At 39.4% G+C, this 27,469-nt stretch overlaps 2 protein-coding genes across 3 annotated transcripts in view; one reads left to right on the forward strand and one right to left on the reverse strand.

The window, feature by feature from the left end:
- RHOJ (ras homolog family member J) overlaps window positions 1-17,472 on the reverse strand; it is an 82,484-nt gene extending 65,012 nt beyond the window's left edge. The window contains exon 1 of the mRNA XM_079912567.1: window positions 16,893-17,472. Coding sequence (XP_079768693.1) covers window positions 16,893-17,136 — 244 coding nt within the window. The 5' untranslated portion in view covers window positions 17,137-17,472. The remainder of the gene's footprint in view (window positions 1-16,892) is intronic.
- KCNH5 (potassium voltage-gated channel subfamily H member 5) overlaps window positions 1-27,469 on the forward strand; it is a gene marked incomplete at both ends in the record, with an annotated part of 574,893 nt that overhangs the window by 77,267 nt on the left and 470,157 nt on the right. For both annotated transcript variants that reach the window (XR_013827023.1, XR_013827024.1), the window contains one exon: window positions 19,668-19,738. The remainder of the gene's footprint in view (window positions 1-19,667; window positions 19,739-27,469) is intronic.

Consider the following 27,469-nt stretch of genomic DNA (forward strand, 5'->3'; position numbering starts at 1 on the left):
ATGGACATTTAGGTTGCTTCCATTTCTTGGCTATTGTAAACAGTGAAAAGCAGCTATTTTATGGGAGGTATTCACACAGCTGAGAGACAACAGAGGAGGGGGAGTAGGAAAGCTTTGAGGATCTCATTGCCTCAAGAGACTGAGCACAACAATATAAATATTTAGAGATAGGGCATAATGCCAGATTCTTTAGTACAAAATTCTAGTTCTGCTGTTTGAATTTCTACAGCTTTAGCCATTGAGCCATAATGTGTATAAAGAAAGAAGGCATTTGGGAAGTCTAGTTAAAACCACAATCTTCTATAATTCAAGAACCTTTGGATCTTTGCTAAGATCATCCAGCTGTCTCATGCTATGGGCCCACTCTGATCTAACGGAACAGGACTCCAGGGGGGTCCTGTTTGCAAACAGCACCTCTCTTGGGGAGTGAGGTGGAGTTACCTAGTCAGGCATTCCAGGGAATAGGAGTTTCCTGTGCTAGTCTTCATCCCTAGAATACAAGAATCTTTTTGTCTCTGTGACTTGATATTAAAATGAGAAAAAAAAGGAGAAACTTGGAGATTAATAGAGCAAGATCACTGTAGAAAGGATCCTAATGGATCCTAGTGGAAAAATTACCGAGGATTTGGGGCTGAAAGAACCTTGTCATTGAAGAATCACAGAGAAAAATTTTACTTTATTTTCTCCTTCCATAGATTTCAGACATTGCTCAGGGGTAGGCTTGGCATTATTCCTTCTGAATCACTGATTAATTCACCAAGGAAGAAATACACAGGTCTTCCTCGTTCCTTTTGCATCAGGGTGTAATTTCCATAACTGAATTTCTATGATGATCACATATACCATTTAAATATTTCTTAAGTATTTTTTCCTTAATAAAGGATAAAATTTAAATAGTATTAGCATGAAGTTTGGCTTATCAGGAGCTGCTTGTCAAGTTAATATACCACTGCCTCTCTCTTAGAAGATGGGCATTCCCTTTCCTGTAGAATTCACCAGATGGAGGTACTTCAGAAGGGGAGGAAAAACTTTGAATGCACATACCAAAGAAAGTTTAGGGCCTTTTAAAAAAAAGTAGGAGAATATGAAGAGACTAAATAAGAACTAAAACAATCTCTATGAGGCTCTTTTTTGAGTATGTCATATATCTTTCAATAGATGGTTATTGATTTTTAAGAACCATGAAAAGAAATAAAATGTGCATTAAGTCCTCTAAAGTCACCATTTTCAGTTACTCTGTTCAAAGGTTGTTGATGCCCATTTACAAAGAAATAGAATAATGCTAACAATTTTTAATGGACAAATGGGTCATTCTGTGGGTTGATCCTTCTCATCTTCAAAATGCTTCACCTGGTGCTCTTTTTCTCTAGGCTTTGAGTGATTTTCAGGGTTTGTGGGAGTAACCAGATGTTGGCTGTAAAAGTAGAGCTAAGTGTCTCTGTCAGTGGAATAGAACTTCTCTTCCTCATTTCACGGGAACAGGCTTCTAAACTGTTGGCGACAAGGTAAAAGATAGGGAAGCTGAAGCAGTGATATCAGATAAGAAAACAATGATGGGTTTAGCAGCTCCTTGTGACATTGAACACAAATAAAATGTGTTTTTCCAAATGTTGTGTGGATGCATTGAAAGCTATGCGTCTATTAATCTAATTCCCAACCCCCTTTCACTCCTTCCCCACCATCATAAATTCCCACACTTGGATATCAATAGAAATTTTGGAAATCACTTGAGGACCCACATATATAAATAAACACAATGTGAAGTAAGATTAATTGATGATGTGGTAGGGTCCAAAATAACTCATGATCTCTTGTAGGTACTTCAGGGTTTGTTTGTAGCTCAGAGCTGAAGATTTCTTCCTGTGTCCAGAAAAATCTAGATTACCCTGGAACAGAATGTCTTTTGTGAAACGGGAGTTCAATCTGTGGTAATTGGTGAGGTTGTTAAATAGGATGTTTGTCTGATGTACGCTACCCTAAAAAAGCTTTTAATGTGTTCACTGGTAGAAAGTGAATGAAGCCTAAAAATGCCTCAGGATGATTTGTAATATACTACATACTAAATCCTAGTAAGAGTAACATATCTGTTACAATGATAGAGTATCCAGTGCTCTAAAATATGGTCCACAGGGACAAAAATGTCTCCTACAATACCAAAGAATGTGTCAACCGAAGGACACATTATTTCCCTAATAACAAAGAAAAGAACCCCAGACAAACAAAAATAGGGACTTCCCTGGCAGTCCAGTGGTAAAGACACCTTGCTTCCACTGCAGGGGGTGCCGGTTCAATCGCATTTCGGGAACTAAGATACTGCATGCCTTGCAGTGAGGCCAAAAAATAGAAAAAAACAAAAGAAAACAAACAAAAAAATAAAACAAAAACAGGGCTTCCCTGATGGCGCAGTGGTTGAGAGTCTGTCTGCCGATGCAGGGGACACGGGTTCGTGCCCTGGTCCGGGAAGATCCCACATGCTGCGGAGCGGCTGGGCCCGTGAGCCATGGCCGCTGAGCCTGCGCGTCTGGAGCCTGTGCTCCGCAACGGGAGAGGCCACAGCAGTGAGAGGCCCGTGTACCGCAAAAACAAAAACGAAAACAAAGATAGAGGTGATCAAAAAGATTATTTAGTCTAGATTTCTACATCCTGTTAGGACTGCACCTAACCATGTTGACGAGATATCCATTACTACCAAAAAATTACAAAAGCTACTTACTGTGTGCTGCCCACAGATCTGCAATGAAAGTTGAAAGGAATTCATGAGAAGTTGCCCATTAAAAATGGGGAAAGAATAGGTCAAATATCTATGAAGGGAGTTGGAAAGATCTGGGTATATTGTCTGAGGATGATAGGGATGAAAATTTCCTTGGTTTTCAAATAGGTTAAAAGCCATTATTCTGAGGATGACAATGAGGATTTCTCCATCTTTGCTAACTTGAGAGGAAATGGCTTTTATCTACAGCCTATCTACAGCCTACAGTTCAGTTTATCTAAAGGGAAGGACTTGGTGGGGAGAGTTATCAGGAGGGTAAGTGAACGAAATAAACAGAGTACAACCTCTACGGCAAAGTTTATGCCTAATATTGACACTTAAGATTTAACATTCACTCTCTGTCTCTTGTGAAAAGTTTGGTTAAAAACATGTTTACTATTGAAAATTCTTAAAGCTCTTATTTACCAGCCTGAACTATTGTAAATGTCATATGAAATTCATTTTAGTGGAGGAAAGAAGCTCTTAAGGCTCACAGTGCAAACTTATCCAATATGAGCAGAGAGGAGGCTTGAGGAGAGGGAGCACAGCCACTTTTCTCCTAATAACTCCTCTTATAACAGGTATAAAGTGCCCAGTTATTTATATATATGTTCACTACATTTCTTACTGGCTGAAAGTTAGTATGCTTTCTAGCAAATGAATGGTTGCATTTTACAAACCTCATTCACAATTTTTAGAAAGTTTGCACCTGGCATACATTAAGGAGATTATTGACTTATTGTTTTCCTCATTGTTAATCTAGTTACTTGGAAAAAAAGTTATACAGTACATACTTTAGGTAATTAAATTTTTCTTTTTGCCTCTAGGATATAGCATCCAACAAACAGATAAAACAGATCCTTAGTATAATTAGGAAAACAATTTTTACGTAGTGAAATCACTCAACTCACAAGTTTGAAATTTGGCTGGAAGCAAAAGCTTTTGAAATTTTTTTTCCTAGAAGAATAAAGTTGTTTTACAACTTTTAAACAAAGCCAATACACTATTTTTGAATGTATGCTCATGATGCTTAGGTTGTTGGAGGATTAAATTTCAACATAGAAAATTATCCTGACTGTTTACATGGGGTACTAACTTCAGTGTAGAGAAGTGGTTAAAACTGTGGGACTCTTGGATGTCGTTCATTCACTCAGTCATTCAGTAGACATTTCTGGGTGTCTGTTGTGTTGTAGGCTAATTCCAGGCATTGGAGACATAAGAATAAATGAGACAGAAAGAACCTTGCCTTCATGAACTGTACATTCTAGAGTGAGGCAAGCAATGGACAAGTGAATAAACAGATCGGCTAATAACTATAGAGAAAATAAACAGGTTTTGAAAGGGTGGTCAATTTAATCAGGGTGGTTTGGTTTGGCCTCCCGAGGAGGTAACATTTGAGCTGACAGATTTGAATCCCAATTCTGTCACTTTCTGGTCCTGTGACATTGGACTGATTACTTCTCTGACTTCCAATTTTCTCTGCTGTTAAATGAAGATACCTATCACCAGAGATAATATGAGGCTCAGAGAAGATAGCAAAGTAACACAGGGCTTAGTGCATATTAAATACTTAGCTAATTAATATTAGTTACTTACTATTTTATTTATAAACTATAAACATTACTCCAAAAGGATCAGGAAGCAATTTTTTCATTATGATACGTTCTGCTCAGACCACACAGGGAATTGTTTCTCTCTTGTTGGCAAGTTGAATCACATTCTGAGGCCTGACTGACTAATCTGTATTAAAACATCTTGAGAGACTCCAAAGGCCTGGTCCCCACTAGCGGGAGTGCTGGTCAATGGGTTGTCCAGATAAGGGTGCCTAAATCCCAGTTACAACATTTCTGCCTCTCCCAGAATTTATGTCCTGTCTCTTTCAGGAACCAGATTCTAGCCTAAGTGGAAGCTTTTTTGGACTCTGAGAATAGAATTTTAGGCAACTTTCCATTTTTGTTTTTTTTTCCTCCTTTTCTCCAAATGTTAGGTCAAAGTGTGAAGAAGAACAGAAAGATCTGCAGAGGGGAAACAGATGTTTATGTTCATTTCACAATCATAGGGCTGGGTGGATATGGTAGAGCAAGAACAGCATCCAGGACAGAGCTGCACCACAACCACCCCAAGGATCCCAGGCTCTTTCTTACTTTTTAAGACTCCTTGGTTTCTTCCCATGAGAGCAGGTGTTCTCTAAGTCTTCCTCAGTGACCCCTCCGAAGGTCTCACAGTCATGCTGATTATCGTTTCGCTGACAGCAGGCTCAGTGAACAGCGATTAACACTGTGCAGCTTTGCCGATCATGCCTGAGGCTTTGCTCCCATCTGCTGGTGCTTGGTGCGCCCAAGTTTGCCTAATTAATCTTCTTTCCACTCTGTTTTACAACTCCCGTTCTTCCCTGCTCTTAGTCTCCGAGGCTTTTCCCTTCCCTCCAAGGCACCAGACCTCTCCCAACATTTCCTGATTCTCAGCCTTGTGGATTTTCTTTCTTCCAGGGTCTCTCTATGTCCCAGCCATGGGCACAGATCTTTTTAAAAAGCACTCTGGTTTCTCATTTATGAATTTACTAGCTGTTTCTGAGAGGCTCTAAAGGCCTCTTCTGTCTTAAACAATTTCTCCTGATAGAAACTACCAGGTCAAGGAATTATATATACACATATCTATTTTTAACTTGCTTTTTACTGATTGATGGTTGGTTATAGAATTGTTCTTCTTGATTTCTAGACATCTTGATAGCATAAAGAAGGGTTTTCTGAGCTTTCTAAATTACATTAGATTGAACTGTATGAACTTATGATATCCAAATGGTTTTGAACTGCAAAATGGTCATTTCATAGGTCCACCTAATAAGAAATGCCTAGGATGCTTGTTGAAATGTATATGTACAGCTTTTTCTCTTATTGGGTCTGGTATAGAAGCTCTGGTGTGGACCAAAGAATCTGCACTTTTTCCTTTTTTAAATTGAAGTATACTTTTCCTTTTTAAAGTTGAAATGTCATGGAATATACTCAGATATTTATACAGATTACAGTATATTCAGATTATTTATACATATATGTATATTCAGATTATTTTCCATTATATATTATCACAAGATCTTGAATATCGTTCCCTGTGTTATACAGTAAATTCTTGTTGCTTATATATTTTATGTATAGTAGTATATGTCTGTTAATCCCATACTTCTAATGTATCCCTCCCCCACTGCCTTTCCCCTTTGGTAACCATATGTTTGTTTTCTATGTCTGTGAGTCTATTACTATTTTGTGTATAGATTCATTTGTACTATTTTTTAGATTCCCTACATAAGTGATATCATATAATATTTGTCTTTCTCTGTCTGTCTTACTTCACTTAGTATGTTATTCTCTAGGTCCATCCATTTTGCTGCTAATGACAATATTGCATTCTTTTTTATGGCTGAGTAATATCCTATCATATATATATATATATATATATATATATATAAAACATCTTTTTAAACCAATCATCTGTTGATGGGCATTTGGGTGGTTCCCATGTTTTGGCTATCATAAATAGTGCTGCTATAAACATTGGGGTGCATGTGTCTTTTTGAATTAGTGTTTTCATCTTTTCCAGATATATGCCCAGGAGTGGGATTGCTGGATCCTATGGTAGCTCTATATTTAGTTTTTTAAAGAACTCCATACTGTTCTCCATAGTGGCTGCACCAATTTACAGAATCTGCATTTTTGACAAGCAGGTTTATCTGATGACCAGGCAAATTTGGGAAATATAGGTATATCATTTGTAGTTGAATAAATGTCTAATTAAATATGGTATGTAGGGCAATTTACATTGTTTATGAGTCTATTGTATTTGATGTAAGAAAGTTTGACTTAGTGAGTGTGATGATGATTACTAAGAGTCCTTTAAAATCTGTTCACGCTGTCTTTGGGAATATAGCTAACCTCTCTTACAATAATGTATGGCCTAGGGTTTAACTTCTCTCCAAAGAAATGTGAAGAGAACTCATGCCTGACACTTGTGGACCTGGCCCCGACCACTACTCCTTGCCCTCCGTATCCTCTCATCTTCTCCTGTCTAGTGCTCCTGTCTAGAGCACTACAAAGTCCTACCCAACAGCAGAGTCACAAGATGGAAAAAAGTAGATCCTTGGATGATTACATGGAGTGGTATCACCTCACCGACCTGAACACTTGCCCAAGTCTGTTCTCTGAGCAAAAAAAAAAAAAAAAAGAATTCTAACAGTTTGAAACATTATATATTTGAGTCGATCTGTTCTAGCATCCTAAATTATCTAGCATGGTGCCGTCATTACAGAATGCCAAAAGAAGTATGCTGTTAGCTTAACTGTTAAGTGGCAGGTAGTAAGAAAACAGAACAGACTAGAAAGATGAAGATCCACACTATACCATGGCAAAACGTTTGTAAAACTATTGTCTGTGAAACCTGGAAGGTAAACCTAGTTCTTACTGAGTCTATTATGCTCAAAGAAAAGATTGGGAAAAGTCAGAATATTAGAGTATATTAATTGTTACTGTGTTTAACTAGGTGTTACAAGAAAGCAAAGAGTTGAATTAGTTGTGTTTAAGCAGAGATTGATAGAACACGAATATTAATGTCCTTAATTAATAGTTGGAAAATTGATTATTTTTGGATTTCCCCAAAGAAGACACAGTTAAATAAGGATCTGAGCAACAAATGTCCATTTCTCTGTTAGAACAGGGGATCAGCTCTGTGTCAAAGAGAAGAGCCAGGGTGTCCCCTTCCCATTTAAGTCTTTTGCTTCATACAGCCTCTACGTAGCTATTGTTAATTTGAGAGCAAAAGGCATTGGCTGGATGAAGCAGACAAATAAAGTATTTTTAAGAAGCATGTCTAGGAAAGACATTCTTTGGTCTTGGATGTGGCTACTGGTACATGGAACTTACCAGAAGCCTAATAAATTTTTGAGAGAATTGTATTTCCAAAGAAACTCCAAGCTTGGACTAAATAGTCTTCAGACTATAAAACAACCCTTGAGTCTCGACACTGGACAAGCCAGAAGCAGGCTATGAAATTTGTGCAGCTCCTGAGAAAGACAGAGTCCCTGAGGCCTGATTCAGATGTGTGTCATGGAGGAAAATGGATGAGGAAGAAGAACTCCCCAGAGAACCAAGCCAGGGGAAGTTGAGAATAATGGACGAAGAAATTCCTCCCAGAGAACAGCATAAGGGTCAATTCAAGAAACTTCCCCCACTGCTAGGGCAGGAAGTCTTTCTAACATTTGCCCTCAGGATTCTGTTATTGCTATGTCTCTCCTATTCTTTACTTTTCTGAAAGGGGGTTTAGATATTTTGGTTATCCCATCCCTGTTCTATCATTGTCTAAGGGGTGATTGTATATATGGAGGAGATAATGAGTCTTCTACTGGACCACAAGGAGCCATGTCTCCATCAAATGGAAAGGACCAGGCATCACCTGCATGGCTGAACTTTAACCTGTTTCAGTGAAAGACTGGGGCTCTGGGTGGTCCCTCTTGGGAAAAAAGTTTGTTTTACATGTGGGAAAAAGTGTGTAGGGATATTTGGTGACTACAGAGTCTGACACAAACAGAGATGGCTAGTTTCCATTAAAATCTGTCCTTCCCTCTTCTGGGCATGTAGGTGGTTTTATTTCCCAGCTTCCCTTAGACCGAGGTGTGGTCTCGTGACTAAGTTATCTCTTCTGAAGTTTGACTGGAAATGATGTCCGTCACTTCCAGGCCTGGCCCATAAAACTTTCCATTCAGGTTTCTCCACACTCTTTCTCATTAGTCTGGTTGGATGCGGACAACTATGAGATCTTAAGGGATGGCAGTGTCACAAGATGCAAAGAACCTGGGTCCCTAAATGACTAAAGGGAGGAAAGCAGCCCCACTGACTTGAACACATGTTCAGGAACATAAATTAGCAAGGAACGTCCTGTCGTGGTGTTAATCCCTTACATGTTTAGGTCTGTTTGTTATAGCAGGTTAGCATACCCGAACTCAGTGGTCCCCAACCTTTTTGGCACTGGGGGCTGGTTTCGTGGAAGACAGTTTTTCCACGGACCAGGGTGGGGGATGCTTTCAGGATGATTCATGCTCATTACATTTATTGGGCACTTTATTTCTATTATTATTACGTTGTAATATATAATGAAATACAACTCACCATAATGCTGACAGGAGGCGGAGCTCAGGCAGTAACATGAGCCATGGGGAGCGGCTGTAAGTACAGATGAAGCTTTGCTTGCTTGCCTGCGCTTGCTGTGTGGGCTGGTTCCTAATAGCCCTCGGACCAGTACTGGTCCGTGGCCCGGAGGTTGGGGACCCCTGCCCTACCTAACGGTGGCTTTTTGATTAATTTATTAGCTATACACCTACACACTGCTTACATTATTTATTTACTGTTTTGTGGCCTCCACTTACTCCATTACAGGTTATTTAACCTTGGGCAAATTGGCTAATAACTTTGCAACTCGGTTTCCTCATCAGTCAAAATTAGGAATATAATAACACCTCATAGTATCATTGTGAGGCGGCAATGAATCGATGTATGAAAACATCTCAAATATGCTCATAGCAAGAACTTTGTATAGCTATTGTTATTGTTGTCAGTACATATTCTAGTGGTGTTTGAGTTTCGTCATTAAATACTACCGCACTGCTTGTAGGATCACGTGTGGCCGTAATGAAATTCACACTGAGACTGCAAATGAAGGACTTCATAAATAAAAGCTGTATTGTGAACCATTACAAAATGCTGAATGAATACACATGAATCAGGTCCTTTTGTCTTGTGAAAATTAGGCATATCCAAAAAGTTGGTGGACTTCAGAGTATTCAGGAACGATCCCAGGCCACTCTGGGATTCACAGTGGGTCCCTTTTGAATTCACGGTGGAATTAATCCTGACTGAGTTATACCTGGAAAATTAACTGTTTGGATTCTGCTAACACACCCAAGGGGTGGCATGGATTTTTGTTTGTGGGAAAGTACATTTTCAGCCTTATCAGGACCCGTGTCCTTACACAGAGGGTAGGGCCTCTGTCGATCCTTGTGATTTTGTGCTCAGGATTGGTGAGGGAGATCATTTCTGTTGTTTTCCTACCTGTCCTTTAAGTTAGTTGCCTCATGTTAGTTGCCCACCTTCACGTTGCCTTTGTAGAACAGGCCGACTAGATCCCAAAACAAAGATGTCCAATGTACTGAGCCATCTCTGAGCCAACTTTGCTCTTTGCCCCAAAAGAAGAGGTAGTGATGGCAGATTCTGAAAACGTTATCCTGGAAATAAAGTACTGTTTACTTGAAGCCCAACATTGTTGGGCAGTTAGGTAGTAAAATTTATGAAGGATTTCCTCGCTTGGACAGTGAAAGGAGCCAGGCCTTGTGGAACTAAAAGTCTTGGTCACAGGGAGTCTGTCCACTGAAGCCTGCATCGGTCACAGGCCTTGGTTTGTTGCCAGATAAAGCTGGAATGCAGGAGGGTTATGAACTGCAGATGTAGTTTCTAATCCTGGGAGCATGATTTTTCTTGGGTCACTCTGGTCACAGATACTTAATTTTCTTTTTCCCTCGTCTATTCTTTCTTACTCCTAAGAGGTGAAGCTCACAGTTTACCTCTCTGCAGTGTGCTTTGGCTTTCTGAGTGTAATTTCTACCCCTGGAGCCTCTGAACGTGCTCATGCTCATAGGCATCACAGTAGACTGTGGAAGGAACTGTCTATACAATTCCTGTTACTGCACCTTTGATATGGCCTCCAAGAGTCCAAAAAAAGTATCAGACGTGCATCACACTGCCTCAAAAAGAGATATTGGAGGGTTGAATACCTACAAGACATTGGGTTTTTGAGCATCATGGCATTTAGAAGGAACAGAGCAAGTCAACTGGCCCATTCGTTTCTCCTCTTTCACATCCTTCCTTTATATTTTTGCCTAAGGTTAAAAACCTGGTGATTTATTTCATAGACCCATGAGAGGTGTTTTAGGTTTTCTTTTGGCTTACAAAAATGAATCTCATCCATTCTCCAGAGACTCTCGGGTGTCTTTAGAAAGAAAAAAAGAGAAACTCCTGAGTAAACGTTCCCAAATGGGCAGAACTATGTCATAACACTTTATAAGCCTGGGGCTTTGTTTCTATTCACTATTATTTTATGTTGTTTTTTCCCTTGTGGATTGGACATAGTTTCCCCCTTGCTCTGGTCATTAGGGTTATGATGGAATCTACATTGGACTAATCATCATTTAGTTAGGTGGAAAAAGTTTAGAATTGACTTTCAGCTCTCTGTGAAAACAACTCCTTTTACATCTCACTCAGCTGATAGAGCAACTAGATTTTTTCTCCCCTTTCCACAAATTGTGTTAATTTCTTGCATAGGCAGCCTGGGTTTGCAAATAGTGACTTATCTAAGTTTTTAAATACAGGTGGTTTTCTTAGAAGAAGGAGCCATAGACACGACCAATTCTTTTTTTTTTTTTTTTTTTGCGTTACGCGGGCCTCTCACTGTTGTGGCCTCTCCCGTTGCGGAGCACAGGCTCCGGACGCGCAGGCCCAGCGGCCATGGCTCACGGGCCCAGCCTCTCCGCGGCATGTGGGATCTTCCCAGACCGGGGCATGAACTGGTGTCCCGTGCATCTGCAGGCGGACTCTCAACCACTGCGCCACCAGGGAAGCCCACGACCAATTCTTATACAGAGGATGATGGTAGTGGTGAATGAGGTACGTCATGCAAAGGCTTCAACTTGAATGGGATTATTTTACGCAGCCATGCACATAAACAGACAAACCGTGTGCACTACCTACCTCAACATACAATCTAACTAAACTAGAAATGGAAGTGTTATCCTTATGTCGTATGTCGTGTGAAACATTAATTGATACTACTTTATCAGTGAGATGTCTGCCACAAAACTCGAAGCTAAAGATAAGATGAAGACAGGATGGGAGAAGACATGATGGTTGTTCCATGGTAAGCTGTGAAATCTCTAAAGGTTGTTGGGACATCTTGAGTCATCCCTGAAAGGGAGTAGGAAGAAGTACCCGGAGATGTTTCTCAGGCATACTTGTGAAAAGTATCAGTGACTGTTTGTACCTTCCTTCTACTGCCCCCAATTTTTAGACCTAGCCCATAGTTGAACTTGGGGTTACTCTGGAACATGTGTTTTTATGAAGAACTATAAACAAGTGAGCCACTCAAAATTTAGCTAAGCTTTTGAATATAACGCAAATGGAGGAATTTGAGTGTATCCCATCTGTTTCCAAATGAAATTTATACATTGTATATTTATATTATTCAATAGATGTGACATTGGCTGGTTGGGTCAGGAAAATTCTATGCTGTATTATGACCCTGGTAGAGATAAAATGATTATTTAAAATACAAGCAAACTAGTTCAAAAATATAATACATTTAATAAATATTTTATATGTTCATTCCTAAAGAGACATCTGTTGGACCAACAACTTGTTCATTTATTCCTCAAAGTTTTAATGGACCAGGAATTATCTATGCGCTGGAAGGACAGAAATGCGTAAAGCATATTAATTAATTAATTCAGTAACAATCTATTGAGAGCATACTAGATGTTGAGTTCTGTTTTAGAAGATGGAGATAGAGCAGTGAACAAGACAAAGCCCTTGCCCTCATGGGGTTTACATCCCAGTGTAGAATAAAAATGGTAAGTGAATAAATATAATGTGAAGTAGTGTTAAACCTTATGAGGAAAGATGAAACAGGAGAAAAATTAAAGAGTGACTGTACGCATGTGTGTTTGTGTTTGTGTGTGTGAATGCATTAAACAATGTGATCAATTGAAGCTGAGGAAGATGGGGGGGATAAGGTAAGGTTGGGGGAAAAGCAAATGCAAAATCTTCAAGGAAGGAAGGAGTTTGGTGTGTTTGAGGAATATGAAGATGGCTGAAAGCAGAAACACTGCAGAGCAGAGAGTTAGGAGAGGAGGTTGGAGGGATAATGGGGACTAAGTCATGGAGTACCTTATAGACTGTGATAAACGATGGGGCCTCAGGGTGAAGGGATTTGACTGATGGATTTGGGCTGTGGATAGTCCTTCTGTCGGGAGTGTGAAGAACTGAACTATACGGGATAAGACTGGAAGCAGGGAGCTGGGAGGTGATTACAGTAGTTTGTATGAGAAATGATGGTGGCTTGGATGAGAGTGAAAACAATGGAGGTGGTGAGAACTGATCAGATTTGAGATATATTTTGAATGTTGACCTGATTGGTAGTAGGAAGGGATAATAACTAGTGGTTTGGATGGAGAGGGATGGGAAGTATTGTCAAAGGAGGAAAGGAGTTAAGGATAATACCAAAGTTTTTGTTCTGAGCTACTGGGTGGAAAACAGTGGTCATATAATTCTATGGGGAACACTAGGGGAGGTGTAGACTGAGGCAATTAAAAAATTTTGTTTTGGACAGGTTGAGTTTGAGATGCCTATTAGATATCCAAATGGACAGTTGAGTATATGAGTCTAGGTCAGGTTTTGTTTTTTTTTTTTTGTGGTAGAGATACAGATTTTGGAGTCATCAGTGTATAAATCATATTTAAAACCATGAGACTAGATACTGTCAACCAGAGCATGAGCATAAATAGAGAAGGGGACTGAGAGACTGAACCCTGAAGTATACCAATGTATAGTGGTAGGGAAAGAGATGGAGAAAGCAGCAGAGGAGATGGAGAGAGACTTGCCAGTAGGGGAATAAAAACCAGGAGAATGTGGTATCCCAGGAGCAAAGAAAGTGTTTCAGGAAGGAGAGTATAAACCGTAAGAAAAGCCTCCAAGAGATCAAGTAAGACGAGGACTGAGAATTGAACACTGGATTTGGCAAGACATGACCCTTCCCCTCAGGAGCTTATCGTACAGTGGGACTGGGGAAATAAGGAGACAAATACATTGCTATACAATGGTGCAAGTTGCGTTCTAGCGATGTTAACACATTTCTGGGGATGGGCTGGAGATGGAGCAAGGAATTCTCCTTGGGGGTCAAGGAGAGCTGCATCGAGCACATGTACTTTTGGATTCTGATACGTAGGAGGGAGGGAAAATAACCAAGATTTATAAAACTTCAAAACATTTTTTTCTAGTTGGTTGTTGATTTTTCTACAATCACTCATGCAGAACTAATATTTCCTCTCCAGTGAATATCCCACTACTGTTTACTCCATGTAGACATATTTATCAATTATCAGTAAACACGATAACTGTATCATCAGGACAATACACACACTCTATCACACCCTACTCCATTTGAAGGATACTCTTGTAGTTATATTTTTCCTTGTTGTAGCCTTTATATTTTAATTACATTTTAATTCCCTTTCATAGCTGTGTGCAACTGTAGAGACCCTATTCTTTTTTTAATCGAAGTATAGTTGATTTACAATGTTGTGTTAATTTCTGCTATATAGCAAAGTGATTCAGTTATACATATCTATCTATATATTATTTTTTATATTATTTTCCATTATGGTTTATCACAGGATATCAAATATAGTTCCCTGTGCTATACAGTAGGACCTTGTTGTTTATCCATTCTGTATGTAAGAGACCCTATTCTTAATCACAATAGCTATTACCTAATACTTGTCATGTGTAAGGTGCTGTTCTAAGAACTACATGTATTAATTTATTTTGTTCTCATGATCTTAATACCTCTATTGTCCCTTAAAAAAATTCATGACAACTGAGGCACAGAGAAGTTGAGCAACTTGCTCAAGACCACACAGTAATGGCAGAGCCAGTATTAGAACTGGGCTGTCCAGCTTCAGAGCTCACTATCTTGAGCTCACTATCTTAAGTATTTCCGTCCTTACTATTATATCTTTACCTTCCTAGGATGGGTAGCTATTAGGGAAAAATCTTCTTCAAGGGATAGGCTCTCTTTGACTTGAACTTTTCTAAATTCTTTGACTGCAATTTTCCAAAGACTCAGTAAACTATTTGCAGGTTGTCAATTCAGAATGAGCCAGTAGGACCAGGGACTGGATACTGGATACTTCTCCACGTGGAGAAGAGAGCATGAGTTCTTTTACAATTGACTGTAGATTCTCATGTGACTGTGTAAGGGTTTATGTTCAATCAGTTCATGTATGGGGAGCGTGGTGGTAAAAAGAGTTAGGGTCGTCGTGATGGAGAAGATCCCTCTACAAATGGAAATGTTCACTTCATTGCACTCCTAGGTGTATGTGGCTTACACCTTCATTTCCCTTACAACCTAACTACAAATGCTTGAGATGACTGTGTACTTAAAAAAAATACAAAGTGTAAATCAAAGTAACAATGTTTGGGAATGCCTACTATGTACAAAGTATTGCTTTGAGTACAGTGGCTGTGATTTCTTGAGAGCTAAAACAAGGAATAGCCAAAATCTAAGATGCTTTGTTGCTTAAATAACAGCAAGTATGTACACAACTGAAACATAAAACAAATTGATCTTAGTGGAATCTAGCGGTGGTCCAGCCTTTGTTTGATCTCTAATGTTTTTTATAGGCTAACTTTATCTCTAAAGATGGTTTTATCCTCTTTCTTTCTGACACTGTACTGTAATTGCTTCACCCAATAGTTGGGGATGGGATATGTAATTTTTAAAAGCACTTGAAACCTCTCCCTTTAGTAGATTGTGGGTTCCATTTTTGATCTAAAGGTTTTTGAAATTAGGTACCAGCCAGTTCCCTATCTTGGCAGAAAGAGGGTGTAGAGTAAATAACATTTGCTAAGATGTTTACAGGTCAGGATCCCAATAATTTTCTTAAGTTGCAGACCTAATTTTACAATTACTTTTTTTTTCCCCCTCAGGGTGAAAGTCTACCTGTACTTCTCTTCATTCTGTTCTCATTAAAATGTTCTCCTCTGGGAACAGAAAAGCTTAAGAGAGCCAGTGTTCAAATTCGCTCTTAATTTCTACAAATATAGAAAAACCTGCTAGAAAGTGGATACTATTTTCACTGTGGTTCTCTCCCTGTCTGCTATGTAATAGTGTCATAAATCATGTACGTGTAGTAGTAGGAGGAGACGTAGGTGATTGTTTAGCTGTGGAAAAGAAGCTGCTTCCTACAGAAAGGATTTCAAATGACCTCACAGCAAAGCCAACGCTCACACAGGTTTCCTGTGGGCCATTTCCCCTTTGCTACTCTGGACCCAAAGCTAAAGTGAAGAAGAGAAATTTTCCTCTCACAGAATCTCAAATCTCTGGTAACTCAAGCTGATCTCATAGTGAGCAAGTGGATCATCGTATTCCAAAAAGTTAAAAAATCTAGGCTATTGTAAACCTGAAGCATTTTATGAATTTGCTTTTAAGAAATTTAATAAAATTTGTTTTGGAGATTAAGAGAAAAAATAAGAGTCAAAATGGAAAAATTTAAATAAGCTATCACACAACAAACTTTAGAACACTTGAAAAAATGTACCTGAAAGAATTAAGTTGTGACTACAGTATCTTAACTGTCAGATCTTAAAGTATTTTATGCCATATTTCGTGCTTTGGGGACATATGTTGAAATAAGTAAAATTTTATTTTTACCTTTAAAACATATTGATTAAAACTTTCTCTTTTAATTCAAGATACAGATTGCCTAGGAGATATTTAAAATCTTTCAGTACTTTTCCTTCAATCTACCTCCACAGGAAAATGAAAGTACATTAGGACAGCACCAATTATTATAGAAAAACGAATGTTCTAATGTTACTAATCTCAGCATTTCCTTTATAAATGGCATGTGGTGAATATATGAGAAGTGGCAAGAACACTTCTTTCACCAGTTGTGTGGTTAGTGTCGTTGTTGTTTTTTAAAGAACTGTGATGCAATTACGCTACCTTTTAAAAAGTTCATATTAAAGAAAGTTGATGAATCTTCAGGCAAATGTTAAGTAAAATCTCTAGCCGCAAAGCTTAGAGGACGGTTCAGGGTATTTCCCCAGTGTTATTCATTTGGTTTAACTGGAAAAAAGTGTTACCATAACATTGATATACAAGTTGTCCTAACAACAGCAAAGACCTTGGTCGTCTGCTATGCCCAGCTACCTGGCTCCTGGCAGGCCCAGACCCAGCACTGACATTAGAGATAAGCCAGGCCCCTCTGAAGCTGGGCTGTCGTCTCCCGCCTCCTTCACCTCGTATGCAGGGGTAGGTTTTCTGCTTTTCTTACCTGCATAGTGGTCAAACACAGTGGGCACGTACTCCTCGGGGAAGGCGTCGTTGGCGTAGCTCATGAGCAGGCAGGTCTTCCCCACGGCACCATCCCCTACCACCACGCACTTCAGCATCTTCTTCTCCTCGCGGCCACCGCAGCCGCAGCTGCTGTCATTTCCCTCCTGGCAGTTCATTCTCACGGCTCCAGCTGCTGTGACTGTGCCGCTGCCGTTGCTTCTCCTGCTTCTCCCAAAGCCCATGAAGTGAGCCGCAGGCTTGAGGTCACTCTGTCTTACTTTGGGGAACTCGGATCATGCAGAATTGTCCGAGGCGGCTGGCATGTGCCCTCTTGCTTACCATACTGGTCAAGAAAGGTAACACACACTGGGGAGAATGATTAAAAGCATCTGCCCCTTGCCCCCATCAGTTTGAGTTATGAATCCTCATTTTTCACCCAATTCTAGGGGCTTCCTGGGAGTCTAGAAATTTCAACAGCCTGAGGGTTTCACTCTGCTCTCCTGTTCACCAAGCCTGGCTGAAGACACAGTGGAATTTCGCTAAATCTTCCCCATTTTCCACTTCACATCTAACATGGAGGAAAGCTGGGCTTTTTAATGGAGTTTTTCCCTTGCTTCCTCCAGCTTGCCGAGTGTCAGGAAATCATGGGTTTCCTGCTGCATTCCATATTAGGATCAGTGGGCTGGAGAAGGCTGCAACAATGGGAGCTCTGTGTGTGTGTGTTTGTACTTCTGGGGAACGCTGCCAGGACATGGAGTGGGAAAACACTAGGGGTCCCACTGCAGACTCAAGCTGTCAGACTTCCTGTTTCATCCACGGCTGGGGAGGTTGTTTGCCTGTGGGCTGGCTGGGAAGAAGCTGACGAAAGGATGGAAACTGGGGAGTACTGTCGGCCACAGAAACAGAGGGAACCACACCAGCCGTTGTAGGATAACATATGACATCATCCCTCACTGAGTCACCAGTTAAAAGCTCTGCAGATTAAAACTGGACAGTTCTTCACATACTTAAGTGAGAAGCCCTAAGCAATTTGTCCTGGCAGTAAAGAAGAAAACCTTCCAGAGTTTCACTGTTACAAAGGGAAACGTTCTTGTAGATCGTAGGTATAAGATGTGTGATCGGGTTAATAAGCTGCCACATTTGAGCTCAACGCTCAAACGTGTATTCCAGACCCAAACATTTTTATGGTTGTAGCACATAAGAAATCAATCAGATGTGGGATGTTTGCATCTTCTTATTAGTGAATAAACACACATGTGCTTGGCTCACCCTTACTTTTGGAAATGAGAGTGTGTGGGATGGCTGTATTGGTTTGTTTCAGGTCCCCAAACGTTGCTTTTACTTGAACAGTTCCGTTTTTGATTTAGTCTTCTCCCCTTGGTCGGCCTGGCCCTCTTCAATTACAAAGGAGCCATTGGCAGCTAATTTATTTGTCTGTTGGGTCACTCAAAACGAAGCCTCTTTGAAGCTCTGCGTTTGATTAAGGTACTCGGTCTTAGAAAAGAAGTGGAACTCTGCAAGTGATTTTGACAAATGGGTCAAGTACTTTTTTGATGGGGGAACTATGTGTTTCTTTGAGATTTTTGAGCACTCAGTTTTAAGAATTCAGAGTATCCATTTGATGTGAGGAGGGTTTTTTTTGTGCGTGGGAGTGCGTGAGAAGTCTGTTTTAATGAGTGGCTATCAATAATATCTATATCCACATATGTATGCTACTATATAACAGATATAGCCTCACATTTCTTCTGTGTTGTATTATAGTAACACTTGCCATAGTGTTTAGTGTCCCAATATTTCTTTCCTATAAAGGGATGGTGTTTCAGTCAGGTTGTTGTGTATCTACTAGATTATGTTGCTGTAACAACTCCCAATGCTCAATAATTTAAAATAACATGTATTTCAATGAGGTATCACCTCACACCTGTCAGAATGGCTACTATCAAAAAGTCTACAAATAACAGATGTTGATAAGGATGTGGAGAAAAAGGAACACATGTACACCATTGGTGGGAATGTAAATTGGTGCAGCCGCTATGGAAAATAGTATGGAGGTGCCTCAAAAAACTAAAAATAGAGTTACCACATGATCCATTGATTCTACTCCTGGGTATATATCTGGAAAAAATGAAAACACAATTGAAAAGGATACATGCACCCCAATGTTCATAGCAGCACTATTTACAATAGTCAACACATGGAAGCAAACCAAGTGTCCATTAACAGACAATTGGATTAAGAAGAAGATGTGTTATATAGATATACAATGGAATATTATTCAGCCATAAAAAATGAGATTCTGCCATTTGCAGCAATGTGGATAGACCTAGGGAATATTATGCTTAGTGAAATAAGCCAGACAAAGAAAGCCAAATATTGTTATGTTATCACTTATGTGTGGAATCTTAAAAAAAGTCAAATAAATGTATATGTAAAGCAGAAACTGACTCACAGATATAGAAAACAAACTCGTGGTTACCAGAGGGGAGAGGGAAAAGGAGGGGGACAAATTAGGGGTAGGGATTAACAGATACAAACTACTACATATAAAATAGATAAGCAACAAAGATATACTGTATAGCACCGGGAATCATAGCAATTTTCTTGTAATAACTTATAAAGGAGTAAAATCTGCAAAAATATGGAATCATTATGCTGTACACCTGAAACTAATATATATTGTAAATCAACTCTACTTCAGTAAAAATAAATAAAATAATGCCTATTTCTTGCTCACATTGTATCTGTATCATGTATTTTTATTATCTTCATTCAGGGATCTAGGATGGTGGAGTAGCCACATTGAGGACATTGATGATTACTGTGGCAGAGGAAGAAATTAATGTAGTAAGTGACAATGGCTCTTTTTTTTTCCATAATAAAAACCTATTTTTATTTTATTTTATTTATATATATTTATTAAAGTATAATTGATTTACAATGTTGTGTTAGTTTCAGGTGTACAGCACAGTGATTCTCTCTCTCTCTCTCTCTCTCTCTCTCACACACACACACACACACACACACACACATATATTCTTTATTGGATTCCTTTTCCCTTATAGGTTGTTACAAAAATTGAGTATAGTTCCCTGTGCTATACAGTAGGTCCTTGTTGGTTATCTATTTTATATATAGTAGTGTGTAGATGTTAATCCCAGTCTCCTAATCTATCCCTACCTTGCCTCTTTCCCCTTTGGTAGCTATAAGTTTGTTTTCGATGTCTGTGGGTCTATTTCTGTTTTGTGAATAAGTTCATTCATATCTTCTTTTTCTTTCCTTTTTTTTTTAAGATTCCACATATAAGTGATATCATATGGTATTTTTCTTTCCCTTTCTGACTTCACTAGTATGATAATCTGTAGGTCCATCCATGTTGCTACAAATGGCATTATTTCATTCTTTTTATGTCTGAGTAATATTCCATTACACATCAGCTCTTAAAGCTTCCTTCTGGAGGTGACATTTCTGTTCACATTCACTGGCTAAAGCAAGTCACATACCCATACTACCCAACAGGGTCAGAAGTATAATCCTACCACGTGCCAGGAAGGGAGAACTAAATACTGGTGAACAGCCTAAATAGTTTAGACAACCAGAGGTAGTTTCGTTGAGGTTAAGTAACAAGTGCGAAAGTTGAACTGTTTATGTTTAGTGCCGTTCTGAAGCATTTGAAGGCACCGCTGACTCCATGTGATTTATGCAATTTCATTTTCATTCAGTCTACCTGAAACATCTGGAATTTGTAATAATAAAATTGCAGTTGGCTCAAGCGTGAAGGCGGCAGCCAAACAATCTGTGCAGGTGAAGGGGTGATTGACAGTGTCAAGAACCCCATCCTGAAGATTAATAAGGCCACTTTGAGCACAGGCGATGATATGTCTTTGGTAGAATTTTGAGGAGGTTCTGCCTTTGACCTTGTACCTGAGATCAGCCAGTAAATGTGGCATGGAGTAAATTCTCCATTCCAAGATGGAGTTCTCAAACATGACTGCCCAGCCTGTGTTCCTACATTACAAATATGCCCCAGCCCACTGAGTACTTGGCCTAGGAATAAAAGGAGATATCAGATTGGGTGAAATTTTGCTACATCTGTGTGTAAGCTAAACCTTGCGCCAGCAGACACAGATATTTCAGGTCATGCCGATTGCTCTGTGGATCGCAATGTAAGACATTTAAGAGACCTGAAGCAACCAATTATGGGTCTTTTACCTCTCACTCAAAATCCAATCTGACATATTGGATTATATGCAAAGATGGATCATGGCCATTGAGAATGTTGGCTGTATTTCTCAAGATAAACTCTTCCATCGCTATTTATGTTACCCCCACCCCCACCCCCTGCCAAATCGAATATTTATAGGGAAAAATGTTTGAGACGTTCTAGTAAAAATGGTCAAGAAAGTTAGGATTTTATTAGCCTGCTGATTATATGGATCATATTGTCCATGTGAGACTAAATCTTTTTAACTATTAAAAAATTGACCTGAATCAGAATAACAGAATCTTAAAAAAAAAAGTAAAGATAATGCAGCATTGTTCTTATAGGTCTGTGTCTGTAGAATTGCGACTACTTGTCCAGACAGGATGGTCAAGAATATACTTTACTTTCAAAAGTTTATAGGTATGAATGTAGAAGTGGTATGAAGACCATTTGCTAAACTGTTCTTTACCAGATGTCTGTACCATGTCAACGATTGAGTGGTGGTTTTGTAGTTATTAATTATTTGGTTTACCTCAAGCACCAAGTTTACACACACTTACCAGTACACGGTGAAATCTTGCTGGACGATATTTCCTGCTTTTTCCAAGAGATCTTAATTCCTTGGCTCCCTCTTGTCCTGTGAGCTTTGGCTTCACATGAATTTTCCCAAATGCCAGCAGAGTGTTTTTGCATAAAATTCTGATTCTTCTGATTGACTCCAGTTTTAGGCTGACTTTAAATAAAAGAGCCCAGACTTTCTCCCTTGTCTACTTTTTGTTTTTTTCTTTTGTGCTTGAAACTAGAAGTTACTCAGGGAAATAATGCAGTTGGGTCAGATACTCTGATTCTGGATTAACCTCTATGTGGGAGACTGACTGTTAAGACTCTAGTCTTAGGAATGTGGGATGTGTTGTGGTTCCTATGATTCCGGGATGCCCAGCCCAGCCCAGCCACGAGTCACCCCCATCCCACAGAAAGACTTTTGTGGAGCTAACATGGAAGTCAGGCCCCTGGTGGTAGAGGGTATGGTGTGAGACAGGAGGGCTGCGTAGTTCTAGGGATTCTGACCCAAATCTCCCACTGGAACTAAACCTGAAGATTATTTGGGGCACTGCTAAAAGTTAACAGGCTGTCCTAGGACTGGCCTGGACTGGAACCACTCCCCGCCAAGGCCGGTGAGTTGTTGCCACCAGGGATACTTCTGGATATGTGTTTTTTTTAATCTGTCAGGCCACCTGCATTCAGCCCCTGGCTATTGCCCCAGTCATATCATATCATATATCATCTATTCATATATCAGCCACGTTTTCTGGGTGTGATCTTTTTATAGTTCCAGAAATGGCTTTCATTTTTCTTGCTTGAAGAAATTTTCTTCCTTTGCCAAATCTCTTAATTCTTATAGAAATAGATTACTTGCAGCTCTAAGGCAGATGGGGACTTCTTTCTGTCTTAGGACAGAAGAGGCTGATTTGATCAGTAACAGTCAAGATGTGTGTGTGTGTGTGTGTGTGTGTGTGTGTGTGTGTGTTTCTTTTCTGTGTTTCACTATTGCATACCTTAATTCTGAAAACAAAGCCTTGTTCCAGAAAGAGTCCTGTGGGTGATCTGACTTTTTTATTGGGTCTCTCACCATAGAAACCCAGTGGTTAGAGAACTTTGAAGTTCCCCCTATCCAGAAAATCTGGAGAAAGATAACAGTTTAGAAAGAAATTTTTCATGGGTTCCTGATCTTCCAGATGGAGAGGTGTATTTTGGAAGGTGGAGAAATTTGAGATTGAGGTGGTGCTGGGTTGTTCCTTCATCGAGGTCATGCAGCAGTAAATAGCTGGTGGAAATAGCCATTTTAGTCAACAAAGATCCTTGATGATTGTTTCAATGGGTTAGTGATATGGGCCCAAGAAGCCTAACGTCACTGGATTGGTTATTGTCTGGGTGGACAAGCATCACAGTGTTACCACCACAGGCTGAACTTCTGAGGGCTAGGGGCCATCACCCATCTGTTGCCTGGTTTTGATGTAGGGTCTATTGGGAGAGTGAGAAAGATTGGTGTAAATCTTCCACCTCTGCTAGAAAATTCAAAATTTGACCTCTGCTTAGGATGCATTATTGTCATATAAAAAATGACCTAGAGGGGTGGGATAGTGAGGGTGGGAGGGAGGCTCAAGAGGGAGGGGATGCGGGGATATATGTATGCATATGGCTGATTTACTTTGTTGTACAACAGAAACTAACACAGCATTGTGAAGCAATTATACTCCAATAAAGATGTATTAAAAAAATTAATACATAGATTGAGAACTTGAAGGGCCTCTCAGCAATAACAGGGGATATCTGTTATGTGCAAGGAGGCATTTTGGTTGTTGTGACTGGATGAAACACAAAAATGAGTCCTCCTGAGAGCCTGCAGGTTACTGGCCGACTCCTTGTTGTGAAACACTAAATGCAGAGGGAAATGCAATTCTACTCTGCAGACTTAATGTGTGTTTATATTTCTTGAACACCCACTTGCTAATTGACTTGTATCTAGAAATCATATGCATCAGAAGAAAGAAACATAAAGACTACCAAGGCTGAAGTGAGATCACAGCTTGAATCTCAGATTCAGTGTTTGTGCATGATAGGGACTGAGAGGAAAGATCTGGAAACTGACTCCCAGTGGGATAAGTGGAGAGAGTTAGGGGAAAGAAAACATCTTCAAACAAATCTATAAAAAGCCCCAGGACAGAGGAAGGAAGAGAATTAAAGTCTTCCATGGCTGTAATCCCAGCAACACTAGGCAGAGGGTGGGTGGAGTCATTATGCAGAAGGACACATGGTTTTCAGGTTGAATGCCCTAGAAAGTCAGCGCCTTGACAATAAGAATTGTCAAGATGCAGAATTCTTTTGGAGTGAGAATTCCAGACAATTTTATGCAATTTTCTTTTTTCGTTGTTTTTCTATTCACTCTTTGTTGTGCTGACTTATTAAAGGCACTGTGGGTACTTCAGCAGTGTTAAATAGTGGTTCCTAACTTGTGTCTATTGTTTTTGATCATGTAATATTTGTCAGTTATTTTGTACTTTACTTCACTTTTTGGAAAACTAAAAAAATTATAATCGATTTTGTGAGATTCATATCTCCTTTGTTTACTCTGGAAGTCTAAAGGTAACTTCTTTTTACTTTAATTTTGTATGGTAAAATAATATCACTTTTACTGACTTTATATCGGGAAAATTGACAATATGCTTAAAATGGTTTTGTTGTTGTAAATTTCACATATGATTTTTTAATCCAATTTTTATTTCATTTTTCCATATCAAAGAAAGACGATCCTTCAAAAATGCCCACATCTCTGAAGCATTCATGTCTAATTCTAATGTATAGCACATTCCAAGTACCCAAAGATTTGTTTCTATTGGACTTTCATTTTTTATTATGTCTCAGAATCTTTCCAAATCTCAATCTTATTGAATCTGGAAGGAACTTTTTATGTTTATTAAATCCAACTTTCCAAACAGTAAAGGCATTTTCTTTATGGCATGGCTCACAGGCCGTGTCCTTTTCATGACTACTATTGTTCACTATATGAAGCAGCAACCACTATTATTTACTATTTTAATAATCAGGGTGCAGTTGGCTCTGTAGTGGACATCTGTTGTTTTTGCCTATCTAAGATTTCTTTCCTCTTTTGGTAATAGCACTGCAATTTCCCTTCTGCCTCTTTTCTATCTTCAGTCCAAGTTGTTCATCTGGGGCTGACCCCACCCTCTAAGGCAGGAGTGGGCACATGATCCAGGTGTGGCAAATGAAAATTATCTCTGGGGTTTTAGCTAATGCTCTCTGGAGATAGGCCTCTTCTCCCCTGGAATTTCTCTCACTAAGGATCACATAAGCTTGCTGTTGGGGCCATCTTTGCCACCAGGTGTAAAGATCCTGCCTGATGCTGATAATAATAATGGTGATAAAGTAGTTTATGTCTTTTAACCACTTAATCCTCTCCTAAAACCTATGAGGTGAACATTATTATTATTGCCGTTTCTATCATTAAAAAAACTGAGGCTAAGTGAAATCAGATGATTTGTTAGCATCAAACAGTTAAGAAGTGGTGGATCCAGGATTCTAGGTCTGGCAGCTTGCTTCTAGAGCTTATATTTTTAACCATTATACTACAGAAAAACATAGCTGAAAGAGAGAAAAAACAGATTCTGGATCATATAATTTGAACCCTTGGATCCAGCTATTCTTTACACAGCCCTGGATTTCCCTCTTGAATGAGCCAATGCATTCTCATTTTGATTTAAATTAACTTGGGATGATTTTCTATTATTTTCACATGAAGGAGCCCTGGCTGGTGCCTGAAAGAGTGATGGGGAAGTCTTGGGTAAACTATGCTTCACCATGTGGTATTTGAGACAATGCATGAAGAGAGGACTTGCTTAATAAGCCTATGCTTGCTTAACAAAGCTATGAAATGCTGGAGGGAGCATTCTGGACACATGTGATTATAATTTGAGTTGATTTCTCTTCAGATTTATGCTTTTGTTTTTACATGGTACTATAGACTGAATGTTTGTGTCCCCCAAAGTTCATATGTTGAAATCTTATCTCCAACATGATGGGGTTTGAAGGTACGGTCTTGGGAAGTGATTAGATCATGAGGATGAAGCCCTCATGAATGGGATTAGTGCCCTTATAAAAGAGACCCCAGAGGGCTCCCTTGCCTCTTCTACCATGTGAGGACACAGCAAAAAGACAGCTGTCTATGGACCAGGAAGTGGGCTCCCACCAAACACCAAATCTGCCAGAATCTTGATCTTGGACTTCCAAGCCTCCAGAGCTATGAGAAATAAATTTCTATTGTTTATAACAGTCTAGTATTCTGTTATAGCAGCCCAAACAGACAAAGACACATGGTTAAGAACTAGATATAAGTCACTTACGCCCCTACTGTGTAAACTATAAGAAAATCCTCATAAAGTAATGACTTTTTGCCTTTTAAATAAAAATAATCACATCTCTAGAATATAGTTATGAATATATAAAAGACCTAAGGCACACAGTTGGACCCCAACCAGCTTAAGCTAAAAGACGTTTATAGTCATGTAACTGGGATTTGCTATAACTGGGTTTGCCTGATCCAGGAATTAATGTTGCCACTAGGATCCATTCTTGCTCTCCTACTTCTGGGTTGGCTCCATCCTCAGGCTCTACAAAAGGGCCTCTGGCATCTCTGGGCTACTCCACAGCCACAGTGGAGGGAAGCTTCACTTCTTCAGCCACCCAGCCTGGTAGGGAGGAGAGTGTATATCTTGGCATTTCGTCATAAGGGCTAGGTTTCTCTCTGACTTGGGTTAAGCGAGATGCTGATGGGTTTAAGCCAATCAAGCTGCACCCCTTGTGTCATGGAATCAAAGGGCTGAAAATGGAGAGTGGGACCGAGGGAGGAAACTCTAGATATTGATGTTAAGAAAGAAAGTGAAAAAAATAGTAATAGTAATAATAATAGTGCTACTGGTGGTAGTTGTAACAGTGATGATAATAATAATAATGGCTGTATGTGCTAGCATATATTAACATATCTAATTCTTACCACAACTCTATGAGAAGGGTACCATTAACTTCTCACTTTACAGATGAAGTCACTAAGACACAGAGAGATTAAGTTCACACCCCTAGGAAGTGGCAGAGCCAGGATTCCCCAAACACTCTGGCTATAGAACCCTTACTCTTCACTTGGTTATGTTAAGAATGGGTGCTGAGTCACAAACAGTGAATTCAGTTTCCACCCGTCAATGATAATCTATGGCATTTTATTTAAGAGCCTGTAACATGCAGCAATGTTTAGTGCTGTGCCCTACAATCCATGCCTCACTTGGTCTGTTTGCAGGGATCGTGTGGGGTAGCCTATCAGTTTCTGAACTCTGGTACTTCAGACCATTATCTCTAAGCCTTTCTGCTTACTGAAGGTGATGCTAAAGCACTATATTTCTTAGTGTGTCATCTCTGCAGCTGATCCCAGCCATGCCTGAATCAAGGATGCCTATCAAATATCCTCCTCTCCTGTTTGTTTTCATGGCCATCTCTTGCATAATCAAATTAAGATTGGAACTGTAAGCCTGAAACATCATTGCTTGGTTCCATGTAGAATAGGTACCATCTAATAGGAGCCGTCTTCTGTTTGGTTTAATTTTTGTTTTCTTTTTCCTGGTAGGTAAATTTGGCACATAATAGGAAATGTTTATTTCCTCTGACTTTGGATACAAAAGCTTATTGTCAGATAAGTTGACTGCCTTTGATGCCACTTTTTTTTTTTTTTTTAAGAACTAACTACAATTTTGCCCACTCACTTCCTTTCTCCAAAATATATTTTGGACATAAACTTGTTTAAAAAAACT

Source organism: Stenella coeruleoalba (genome assembly GCF_951394435.1).
Source record: "Stenella coeruleoalba genome assembly, chromosome: 2".
NCBI classification, from domain to species: domain Eukaryota; kingdom Metazoa; phylum Chordata; class Mammalia; order Artiodactyla; family Delphinidae; genus Stenella; species Stenella coeruleoalba.